Source organism: Siphateles boraxobius, unplaced genomic scaffold (assembly GCF_051911475.1).
Source record: "Siphateles boraxobius isolate OS27281-9 unplaced genomic scaffold, OSU_SipBor_1 6, whole genome shotgun sequence".
Taxonomy (NCBI): domain Eukaryota; kingdom Metazoa; phylum Chordata; class Actinopteri; order Cypriniformes; family Leuciscidae; genus Siphateles; species Siphateles boraxobius.
The window spans coordinates 19549568-19561694 of NW_027509186.1; the positions used below are offsets into that span (position 1 = coordinate 19549568).

A 12127-nucleotide genomic window follows, 5' to 3' on the forward strand; every position below is an offset into this window, starting at 1 on the left:
ATTTCAGTGTGTTTCTGTATTGGGTTGTGTTGTGTTGTGAGTATTTCAGTGTGTTTCTGTATTGGGTTGTGTTGTGTTGTGAGTATTTCAGTGTGTTTCTGTATTGGGTTGTGTTGTGAGTATTTCAGTGTGTTTCTGTATTGGGTTGTGTTGTGAGTATTTCAGTGTGTTTCTGTATTGGGTTGTGTTGTGAGTATTTCAGTGTGTTTCTGTATTGGGTTGTGTTGTGAGTATTTCAGTGTGTTTCTGTATTGGGTTGTGTTGTGAGTATTTCAGTGTGTTTCTGTATTTGGTTGTGTTGTGAGTATTTCAGTGTGTTTCTGTATTGGGTTGTGTTGTGTTGTGAGTATTTCAGTGTGTTTCTGTATTGGGTTGTGTTGTGAGTATTTCAGTGTGTTTCTGTATTGGGTTGTGTTGTGAGTATTTCAGTGTGTTTCTGTATTTGGTTTTGTTGTGAGTATTTCAGTGTGTTTCTGTATTGGGTTGTGTTGTGTTGTGAGTATTTCAGTGTGTTTCTGTATTGGGTTGTGTTGTGAGTATTTCAGTGTGTTTCTGTATTTGGTTTTGTTGTGAGTATTTCAGTGTGTTTCTGTATTGGGTTGTGTTGTGAGTATTTCAGTGTGTTTCTGTATTGGGTTGTGTTGTGAGTATTTCAGTGTGTTTCTGTATTGGGTTGTGTTGTGAGTATTTCAGTGTGTTTCTGTATTGGGTTGTGTTGTGAGTATTTCAGTGTGTTTCTGTATTGGGTTGTGTTGTGAGTATTTCAGTGTGTTTCTGTATTGGGTTGTGTTGTGAGTATTTCAGTGTGTTTCTGTATTGGGTTGTGTTGTGAGTATTTGCAGTGTGTTTCTGTATTTGGTTGAGTCATGATAATTTGCAACATGTTTCTGTATTGGGTTACGTCGTGAATATTTGCAGCATGTGTTGTCAAACTGATGAAGACATTTTCTTAATTTGTGTTTTTTTTTTCTATTTGCATATGTTTTCTTCAGTTGGGAGTGCATAGAGCTCTCTCGGACACCGTATTATAGACATAAAATGGACAAAATCCAAAAATGGTTTAAAGTCGGCACACAATGGAAGTTGCGATAGTCTTTTCTTTCCTATTGTGACATATATCTAAGTGAAATAGCTTCTCGGACAAGAACAAATGGGTTGGGACTTAATTTTGTCCATGGGGAATTGATAGGATCCTTGCTGTTGGCTAATGCTGTGATCTCAGTTGAGTGACAGGGTCTCCCACCCTTGTGCCGGTGGGAGACACAAAAACAACACCAGAAAAGAGATATTGTTGCAAGATTTTAAATTCATGCTGACTTTAGGTTAAATGTGCTAGAAAATGCATGTCATGCTTTGTCCTCAACTTTAAACAGTTAATCTGAAAGCAAAACTATGTAGGAAAACCAAATTCAACATTACTAGCTGTGAGGCTGAGAGGATCTGACTGGCTGTGAGAGACTCTTCCTCAGAAGACTCGTCAGAATCATCATGGACGATTGGAAACAGGCTTGGTGAACTTCCTGAGAGCTGGCTGTCCTCCTCCATTGGGTGGGCTTCACCCTGGTCCAGACTGTCAATGGAACGCCTCCGCGCACCCCAGTTAAAGCTGTCAACTGTCTCACCCTGTCAGAGAAAGAGTGGGAGAAATAAAGAGTCCTCTGAATGGGTATCTTGTGAAAAACCATATTTCAAAATGGACAGTCATAGGCTACAGCATGCTCTATATGTGAAGGTGCTCAGTCAGTGAGTTTGTTATATAAGGACATCTCTCTCTCTCTCTCTCTCTCTCTCTCTCTCTCTCTCTATATATATATATATATATATATATATATAAAGGATTAGTGAAACAGAAATACAGGTACACAATTGTGTTCCAGCAGAGTAAGTAATAAAGTGCCTGAAGGCCATTTCCTTTGGAAGAGGTTCAAGTTATCACTGCAGCCACATGCCTTGACGTCAGAGTCAAGAGTCAACATTTACATTCCTACACAGATCCAGTTCAGCAGTTGGCAGCTCGCTTAAACACTGAACTTAAATGCAAAAAGTAAGGAGTATACTTTAACTGCACAGTCATTTTAAATTACTTTCTTTTATAATCATACTTGACAAATACAATAGGTTTTTGATACTGTTACATCTAAGTTTGGAATGAAAATATGATGGCTTCATAAACAGCCATGAAATAAAACACTTCAAATTTATAAGGCTGAATCTGCCCTTTTAAGTGTCTCTGCGGCATTGCAGGCTCAGCAAATTTGTAGAATGACCTCAATGCACTGACTCTAATGATTTCATAAGACAGCCAAGCTGTTAAAATGCAGACATGTTGAAATCTAATAAAAACTGCATAAGGAGTGACAAAATATTTTTAGATGTTACCCACCAGTTCATTCTTAAACTTTCTCAAATACACTATCGTTCAAAAGTTTGGGGTCAGTAACATTTGTTTCATAATTGTTTTTAAAAAAGTCTCATGCTCACCAAGGCTGCACGTATTTGATTAAAAATACAGCAAAACCAGTAATATTGTGAAATATTATCACAATTTAAAATAGCTCTTTTCATTTTTTTTATGTAATTTATTCCTGTGATGAATTTTCAGCATCATTACTTCAGTCTCACATGATCCTTCAGAAATCATTCTAATAAGCTGCTCAAGAAACATTTCTTATTATTATCAATGTTATCAATGAAACTGTGATACATTTTTTCATGATTTTTTTTAATTAATAGAAAGTTCAAAAGAACACCATTTATTTCAAATAGAAATCTTTTGTAACATTATAAATGTCTTTATGGTCACTTTTGATCAGATTTATGTATCCTTGCTGAATAAAAGTATTAATTTATACTAATCTGACATTGTAAGTTAACGGGTTTATTATGAATGTACTGTATAAAAAAGAAAAGAGTAACCCAAATAGGACTTACTTACGGACCACAAACTTTTTAACAGAAGTGTGTTGCAAAGAAATAATTAATAAAAAATTAAATAAATAAATAATTCTTTGGGAACTTTTGCACATTTCATCGTTGAGGAAATGGTCAAAATCATTTATGTTTTTGTAACGTTACACAACATTAAGTTTAGGCAGTATTATGGACATGCATCACAATATGGTGTTGTCCTACTGCACACAGCACAACACTGGAGGATTCCTGGGCTTACCTGCATCTCCTAGATGGCACAGACATAAACAAGGAGAGGAGATTGTATTACAAAGAGTAAAAGGAAGTTACAGTTGTTTTCAAAAGTTTAATGCATAGCATTGCTTTCCCCAAATATACACTTTACTGCAGTGAAAAACAAAGTTCGACCCAAGCAATTTGGAAGTCAGAAGTCTGCACAAGCAAGAGGGACCAGAACGTTTTAGTTAATTTTTTTTAAATATGTTCTCACCTCGCCATCTTCCAGTTCTACGTCCAGGAAGTCAAAGTCCCTGAATACACGAAACTGCTGTTCTGAAGTGGTGTCATCCATGTTTTCTGTGTCACGTGTGCCGTCCTCAGAGGACACCAGACTGGGCTGGTGCTCAATTAGGTCCAGTTCCCCACAGGATGAGAAAATCACCTGTAGGAAGTGCTTCAGTATGACTTCCCAAATAACACGGTGACATTGATACAATGTTGAGTTTTGATCCAAACCATCATTTTGGTTGAGATTGACATTCCAATTTTGAAAGTGTGTTGGATCAGCATTGAAATTTTAATAAAAGCCAACAGCACACATGGGTGGAGACATTGGAGATAGCATTGAACTAGCACTGATTTGTAGTTGATGACCACAGGATCATGCAGGCATGTATCTCTGCAGAACACTAGTGGGTGTTTCTCAATTAGTGGGATGTTTTCAAACCACGTTGGGCATTTTCAACCGTTTACCCAATTTGCTCTAATCCACTGGGGGCTTGGTTTAGGCACTGATGTGCATTTCTCAGTAGTTTAACTGATGCTTTCTCAGTAGAGAGAAAAAAACAGTAGCATCCTATATCAAAGTCTTGTTTGTCGAACCGCCTGACATACATGACTTCTCTGGGTTTCAAACTTATTATTTATCTGCTCCTTAGTTTTGCTTGCTTGTTATTTTCTTTTGATTTATTGTTACTGAATCTAATGAAATACATTAATTCATCACTTCATAACGTTGATTCAATGACATTAGCATTGATTTTTGTGGAAATCTCAGCATTGTTTTAACTTTAATTCCGTGTGCGAAAGTATTATTGAACCAACATCACTTCATAACGTAGATTCATTGACATTATCATTGATTTTTTTTTTTTAAATCTCACAATTGTTTCAACATTAATTGTGGGTCCAAAAGTGATTTTAAACCAAGATCACTTTGATTCAAAATTAATTCAATGCAATTAGCATTGCCGCATCAACACTGACTCAACATTGTTTCAATGATTGTTTGCGATCTGGGTTCTGACAAATTTTCTAACATCTAATACTGGGTGTATAATATTTATATCACTTACAGATGGGTTTTTGGTGAGTCCAACTTCTTGGCCACACAAGGTTAATACATTTACCAACTTCTCACGAGTCCGTTTCTAAATTGGGAGATAAATTACACAAAAATAAATACACTTTAAACATAATGGACATAATAAATAAATTAAATTACATTTAAAATAAAAACAATTACATTTAAACAAATAAAATAAAATAATAAATATAAATATAAAAATATAGGGAATATACAAAGGCAAAAGTATTTATGCACTGTTCTTCAGCAAACATCAGAAATTCAATGAGCGTACCTTCTGTCATGAGTGCTCACCTGTGAGGACTGGGGTCGTTTCCAGCTGACAGGCACCAGCACGTGGTTGTTTTGATAAGAGCCCGAAGATGTAGAGGAGGTACTGCGTGTCACGGCAACCCCTCCTCCGTTCTTCCCATCTTGCCTAGGGGAACCGTGAAGCTCGTCATACCGCCGGCCAATCACCGGTGTCTAAAACACACACAAACGCACCATTTAAGCCCAGAGATTTCCCGTCTGCTCTTTTCTTTTCATATCATAATCTTGTGGCCCTCGGCCCAAGAGTCTTTATTTCAGCACACTCCTTTTGATAACTTTAAGTTGCCTCAGATCCCCACAAACAATTCAGAACCTGCTGGAAAAAGTGGATGTCTATTCTCAATGGTCCTGCTCCTCTGTGTCTCGTTGAGGAGTTTTAGAAAAAGAGAACTTCAATAAAGCAACAAAACAAAGCTTGCGGGAATGTCAGGATTTCCTTTATTGAATTCACCTGCCCTTAATTCCTGTGAAATCCTTTCTGCTGGGATGGGATCGAGCTTGTTTTGAGTTCCCTGGCAGAACTGAGATTTTTTTCTACTGTCTCGCCCACTTGCAAGAGGCTAAATGTGTCCCAGAGGTATTTGACAGAGGGCAGAGGAGCCTGCTTTAAGACTTTGGAAGGGCTGTCCAGCCCTCCTCGCTCTGGATGCAAAACGCCACAGCCGGAGTGACATCATTTCCTGGAATTCATGCATTACATAAATAGCTCCCTGTTTGGTTCCCACACTTTAATGAGACCAGGTCGTTGATATTTTCATCAAGTTTCGAACAGAAGACCGAACCTTCAGAGCTTGCATTAAAACAAGTGTTACTGTAAAATAATATTAAAGGAGAAAACTAATACAGAGCAGAAACAACATAAAAAACTGCACAGCTCCACCTTGGAAAATGTGGACAACCCCAGAGAGGATGCCAGTATTTGGTGGTTTGCTGGCATGACTCACTTTTACAACCTATATATACCAACTCTAACTTCACTAACTTAACGTACATCACCACTCAAAAGAACACCTTTCGAATTCTTTGTAATAATTTTTAAAATGATAAAATTAATAACATTTAATAATAAAAAATACTATTTAGTGCTATATAATACTTTGGTCTTGGGATTTCCTGTATTGTACACAAAGCGCTTTGAGAGTGTGAGCAATTAAAAACGCTATATAAATTGAAATAATAATAATGATAATTACTATTAAATAACTATTATTATTATTTTCATTATTATTATTAGCAGTAGTAGTTTTATTATTATTATAAGACAGAGAGAAAATATGAAATAACAGAACTCTAAAAAGGAAATTGTATTGTGATGAAATGTTCAAAAATATTTTTAGCTCCTTCAAAGTCAACACCCTTTTCCTAGAATCCAGTCCAGCACAAACAACTTTATGAGGTGCATCTTGGGATGGTTTATAAACAGTATTTAAAGAATTTATATGCATGCTAGGTGCTTTTTGGTTGCTACAAAACTAATTTCAAGCTTTGAAGGATAAGTCTTAGGGTTTTACAGATCATGAAATCTTTAATTCAGCCAAACTTTTGACAATATAATGACAATAAAGAAGGACTGACAGAAATGTCATACCTCTGAAATGTCAAAGTGAAAGTCAAGGGTCTTTCCAGGCAGGGCTTTGGAGGGCGTGTCCCACACACGCCTGACATCCACAATGGATGCGTTACTCAGCGGGGACGAAGGCGAAACCAGACTAGCCGAGCGGGAGACCACCAGCTTTAATATGTTCAAGGCTTCCTTCCAGTGTGCAGTCTAAAGTCACAGAAACAAACACAAAACAGCTAAGTTATTCCTTAAGGACGAAACATGCTCACCTCCCAAAGCATTACATACAGTCAATCCATCTTCCCGAGCAGTAGTCGTCTCTTCTTCTGCCGAGATAAACACACAAGCCTGGCGAGAGCAGCAGAAGTTCAGAGGAGCGTCTTTGCTGTGAGGCCACACTGAAGGCCTCGGTAATGTGGACAGCAGCCAATAGGAATGACTGTTTATAGACTGCTGCTGGGTGTGCCTTTGGATTTATAGCCCTGGCACAAGGTTGTGTTTTTTTTTCTCTATTTTTTTCTCCCTCCAAATGGAGGGTTGAGAGAAGGAAAACCAGTGGTTTTACAAAGGATGTAAGACAGCTTAAAGTTTTACAGTAGAGACGCTATAAAACACAATTATGCAATAAGTACATTTATTTAGACTAGATGATATGAACCAGTTAAATGTAATCGAGACTAATTTTAGAAGCACCCACAGTAAATATTTGATTCTCAGAGAACACACAAACTGCTCAAATGCACTGTTGTTATTTTGAAGTAAAACTATTAAAATTGTTTTCATTTTTTGAAATAAAGATCAAAAAGTCAAATATAAATATTAGCTGAATAAATAAAAAAGTAAAAAAAAAAAATATATATATATATTATAAATGATGCCTTGGCAACTAAATGAAATTGAACAATTGTTTAAGTACTAAAATTATTCAAACTGAAATAGATAAAGCTAAAATAGAAATTAAATAGATAAAGAATTAAAGCTAAACAGAAAATGTAAAAAAATAATAATAATAATTACATAAAATTAGTAAAATACATACAAAATAAAAGCTTTGGTATTCATCAATTACAAACAACAGTATTTTTCTATAATTGTACATGATATAACACTACATTGTATGTGGATAAAAGCATCACCAAATGACTAAATTGTATAATACATTTACAAAGTTACAAAAAAATCCATAAGTAAATTGTGAATGTGATAAATTAGAGGTGTCACACCTGAACAAAATTCTCTATGGTTGTTAGAACCTCCATGTTGAAGGGTTTGGCTTGAATAGCACTCAGGTCCATGTGACTCAGTAGACTGTAGATGATTTGCAGAAGAGTTTGTTGCATGCTAGGTAATCCTTTCTCCAACAACTGTTTACAAAACACAGAAAGTATTATAAAAGTAAAGTTTCCCTAAACGCAAAGAATGTGCATGTTCGCATTCCTTCAAATTCTTGTCTTATCATAACAAGGTAGATTTTTTTTGTTAAAATTTCAAATTTTGTATAATTCACTTTTATTTGCTTACCTCCGACATGTAAGTAACCATGCTGAGTGTGCTGTCACTGAAGGCTTCATGTAGGTAGCGGCACACCACATTGACCCAGGAGAAGCAGTCTCGGGTATAAGAGTGTGTTTTATACAGTGTCATCACATGGGCAAGGTTGGACAGCTTGGAGTTTTTTTCCTCAAGGCAAATCTGTCAATCAAAATGAGTGCAAACAAACAAAGTTTGTCAGCAAACAAATTTGCTGTAGTTTCTAATTCTGAAGTATAAAATGATATAGTGTGATTTAAGGTCAGAGTAACAGGAACAGACCTGGGAAATTCTCTCAGCCACGTCCTTACAGAATTGAGTAGGTGAGTCAAAGTGTAACACAAGATGGGGGATGAGGCAGAGCACATTCAATGGGAAACCTGAAGGGTAATAGCAGATTGGCTTTCAAAATCCCACTTAACATGAACCTTGGTGGAATAATAGAGAGATATTTTAGAATGATACATTTTTCTGGCAGTATAACAAAAGGTCTACCTATGGCTTGGGATGTGTCCACCACTGGTAGCCGCGAGACGGGTGTGAGCTGGCTGAAAAGATCCAAGGTAAGTTCTGTAGTGTTCGCAGACGTGAAGCCCTTCAGAAGCAACTGCTGAAGCCCAGAGAATTCCTTCCATTTTAGCTGGATCTGGATCTTCTCCAGCTTTTCTTTGTATTCCTGCTTATCTAAAGAAATGTGGCCTAGCAGCTTCCCTAACAACCTGAGGGACATGTGGTACTCAAACTCAAAGTCTGACTCCATGAGTGACACCACTGCCCAAAAGATGGTGGCTAGCAGGTTGCGAGGATGGTTGGCGTTGGCTGGGTCGGTGGAGACCACGTTGTCCCTGGAGGATGATGAGGAAAGGGATTGGAGCTTGGAGAAATTGCTCTGGTGATGGTGGATGCGGTCTAGCGTGGCACTCCGGGGAACCTCAGAGGAACGCTCAACCTCACCAAAGCGCTTGGGTACGGAGTAGCTACGCTGGTGGCGTATTCGCTCAGAAGTCATGCCTGATCCTGGAATCAGGTCCAGCTGACTGGTGCTCTTATGGTTTAGTGTTAACTTGCCACTGGATGGAAGATCTGGAGAAGATGCCCTGCAGGAACATAGACTAACGTATCACCAACAGGGAACAAAGCATCTTGGACTTTTGATGTTGAAGTTAGAAGACTCCTTAACCCTATAAAGCCAACTGTATCATATTAGAAACACACATTTATAAAGCCTCTAAATATGATCGAAGCTCTGCTGAAAAAACTGTTGTACCCAGGTACATACCTTCTGTCATCTGATTGATAGTTTATACTTTTTTATAGCAAGTAAAAAGCTTTTTAGTATAAATGCAAAAACATACATTCAGGTAATGTTACATGTTAGACGTTACACGTTGTTAGTAACATTTCAACATGAACACTTACTGGACTGAAGTAACCTGGGATTGCTTGACTATCCGCATATCATTTTTTAGAAAAATCTAAAATCTAAAATTTTATTAAGACATAATATTCAGAGATATATGACAACTGATATTTAAATCTCATGTATTTGCATTACAAGCTATCAGAATTTCAACTTACATTTTGGCAATATAAATGTCAGTAACTGTACCACATTGCACATTTTTGCTCAGTTTGGGCCTATGAATAAAATGTGGTGTTTTTCCTCATCAAGGGTGAGCTCCATATTCTCCTATATCATACTATATAAGCCATAAAGTCTGAGGTATGAAATATGATACTCAACAAAAACACATATGCAAATAGTTTTTTTGCTTTAGAAATAAAAAATTGTCTAATGTTTCAATAAACTTTAATACAAAATTGATTTTTTTTGTGTCGTGTCAGGTTTTATAGGGTTAATGTTATATGGCAGGAACTTACCGTAGTATGACAATTAAGTCATTGTTCTTCAGACACTCAGCTAGATTATCCACGACTGACTCAAGAGTGAGTAGAAGCTCCATCACATAACCCTGTGGAAAAGATGCATTGAGAGTTTATTCTCTCACTAAATCTGTCAAAACTGTCATTAAGGAGCCCAAACCTCACCTGAACCTCCTCTCCGTGCTCCCCGACCACCTCCACCAAGCGTGAAAGCAGGTCGGAGACGGCCAGCGCTGAGAGGGGCTGCCGCAGAGCTCTGAACACCTGGAAGGAACGTCCAGCGTAATGCCTGGAGGAGCTACACAGAGCCATCTGCAACGCCACTTCACTCAACTGCTGCTCCAGCCGAATGTCTGCAAACATACAGAACATGTAAACAGACATTTAGTAGTGGCCAAAAGTATGTCCAAAGGGGATATTTGTTTTTAATGAATAAAAAGTATAACAAGTATGACTACTAAACTAAATATTTAATTTAAGGTATTTATCTGATTAAATAATCTGGCTAAAAGGCAAACTACAGCTACAGGTTTTATTTTTACTATGCAAAAAAACAAAAGAAAAAAGAACTACAACAGCATTCATAATTTCTTTGTATGACAGCCTGGCCAAAAATTACAAATTTGACATGAAAATATATCAGAAAAAAAAACTTTTTTGCAAAATTTCACACAATGCTCACAAAATCTTAAACAAATTTGTAATAATATTTAAGTAAAGAATGAATATGTCAAATGTTCCTAGGCTGGACATCACTTTTGGCCAGTACTGTATATTACAAATAGCAATAAAATGTCACAGGCTGCACCCAGGTAATGTAGATGAACACTGGAATGAATAAAGACAAATGCGGCTTACCTGATTTGGACTCTTTGAACACAGACATCACATGTCGCAGGAAGTTGGTAAGTTGCTCTGTGCTTTTTGAGTGTTGATTCTTAGGAGTGATATCCTCATGGCTCCATAATGGCCCAAAAGGCCTAAACAAACCATGCAAATATCTTTTTAATCTCTTAGATATTACACTATAAATTATGTTGATGACAAGAAAAGCTACTTTCACCTTGTCAGCAGAGCCATATGTTTGATTATTACTTACTTGCCACTAGATGGCGGACTAGGCTGCAAGATTCTATTTTCATGCGAACCAGCAAATGTGCTTTTGTGTTTCTTAAATAACATTGTGGTGCATTAAAGATGAGCGTATAGTTTTCCAGATAAAATTATTAATCAGACAGCCATTGCTGTATTTTAAACAACCTTAAGTTGTAAGAAACCTTTTAGAGAGTATGTGAAAAATTGTTTGAAACAATATTCAAGTGAAAGAAAATAAAAAAGTTGTTTCCCCATCCTGTACATGTAGACTTGTTCACACTATCAGCTCAAATGTTTCACGTCCAATTCAATTTTTTCTCTGTTCACCATGTCTGTTGGCACCATAATTATAATCCCAATACTACCAGCTTAATGCAAGATTTTATTGTATAAGAAAGTCATTAGGTAGTTTGCAAGTAACATACAGATCCATGTGCAAATATCAGTGCTAAAAGTCTTAAAAATGGGATTTGTAAAACTGTTTGAAATTGTCTGCAGTGTGAACATAGTCTGAAAGAACCCACACCAGCACCAACATCAGAAGCCCGTTTAAACCGCACCACAGTGAGAACCGCTCTGATGTAGACTGATGAAATACATGCAACATACAAGTCTGTAATATCCTGAGTGAGGTCAGATGTAAGATGCGTCAGATGTGTCATTCCTTGAATCAGTTCCTGAACAGCTCTGGAATATTCACATGAAATGACCTTTCATTTTAGTTACAGTGAAGATAAACTGAAAAGAAATAACAGCGAAGCTTTCACACTTAAAGCTCAGCCTGCATGGAGGCTATTTGGCCATACTCTAAGTTCAATATAATAAAAAAAACATTACAGCATTTATCTGCCTATCACACTACCATTCAAAAGTCAGTAAACAATTTCAATGTCTCTTATGCTCACCAAGGCAGCATTTATTTAATCAAAAATACAATAAAATTTAAATACCAATTTAAATAACGGTTCTCAATGTTAATATATTTTGAAGTATATTTTATTCATGTGATGGCAAAGCTGAATTTTCAGCATAATTACTCCAGTCTTTAGTGTCACAATATCCCTCAGAAATCATTCTAATATGCTGATTAGGTGCGCAAGAAATATTTCTTACTATTATCAATGTATTGTATGGCATTCTGATGTAATGCAAGCATGATGCATTTTTTTCTTTTTCTTTTGTAACACTATAAAATATCAATTTAAATACAACAAAAAGTACTGTCCTTGAACGGTAGTATAAACATCACA

At 36.6% G+C, this 12127-nt stretch overlaps 1 protein-coding gene across 9 annotated transcripts in view; it reads right to left on the bottom strand.

Moving 5' to 3' along the window:
* The window catches only part of frya (furry homolog a (Drosophila)), an 89627-nt gene that overhangs the window by 11786 nt on the left and 65714 nt on the right, over positions 1-12127 (bottom strand). For 8 of the 9 annotated variants that reach the window (XR_013195933.1, XR_013195934.1, XM_077208122.1 and 5 more), the window contains exons 41-52: positions 10641-10762; positions 9948-10135; positions 9780-9871; positions 8394-8995; positions 8181-8278; positions 7890-8060; positions 7592-7732; positions 6396-6575; positions 4790-4960; positions 4485-4559; positions 3401-3571; positions 1420-1623 (exon numbers count right to left, since the gene is read on the bottom strand). Coding sequence is in view for 7 of the 9 variants with exons in the window: in XM_077208122.1 (XP_077064237.1) it covers positions 1420-1623; positions 3401-3571; positions 4485-4559; positions 4790-4960; positions 6396-6575; positions 7592-7732; positions 7890-8060; positions 8181-8278; positions 8394-8995; positions 9780-9871; positions 9948-10135; positions 10641-10762 (2215 nt within the window). In the remaining 2 variants the exon portion in view is untranslated. Of the gene's footprint in view, positions 1-1419; positions 1624-3000; positions 3179-3400; positions 3572-4484; positions 4560-4789; positions 4961-6395; positions 6576-7591; positions 7733-7889; positions 8061-8180; positions 8279-8393; positions 8996-9779; positions 9872-9947; positions 10136-10640; positions 10763-12127 lie in introns of those variants that run through there. The other variant, XM_077208123.1, reaches the window with a different exon arrangement.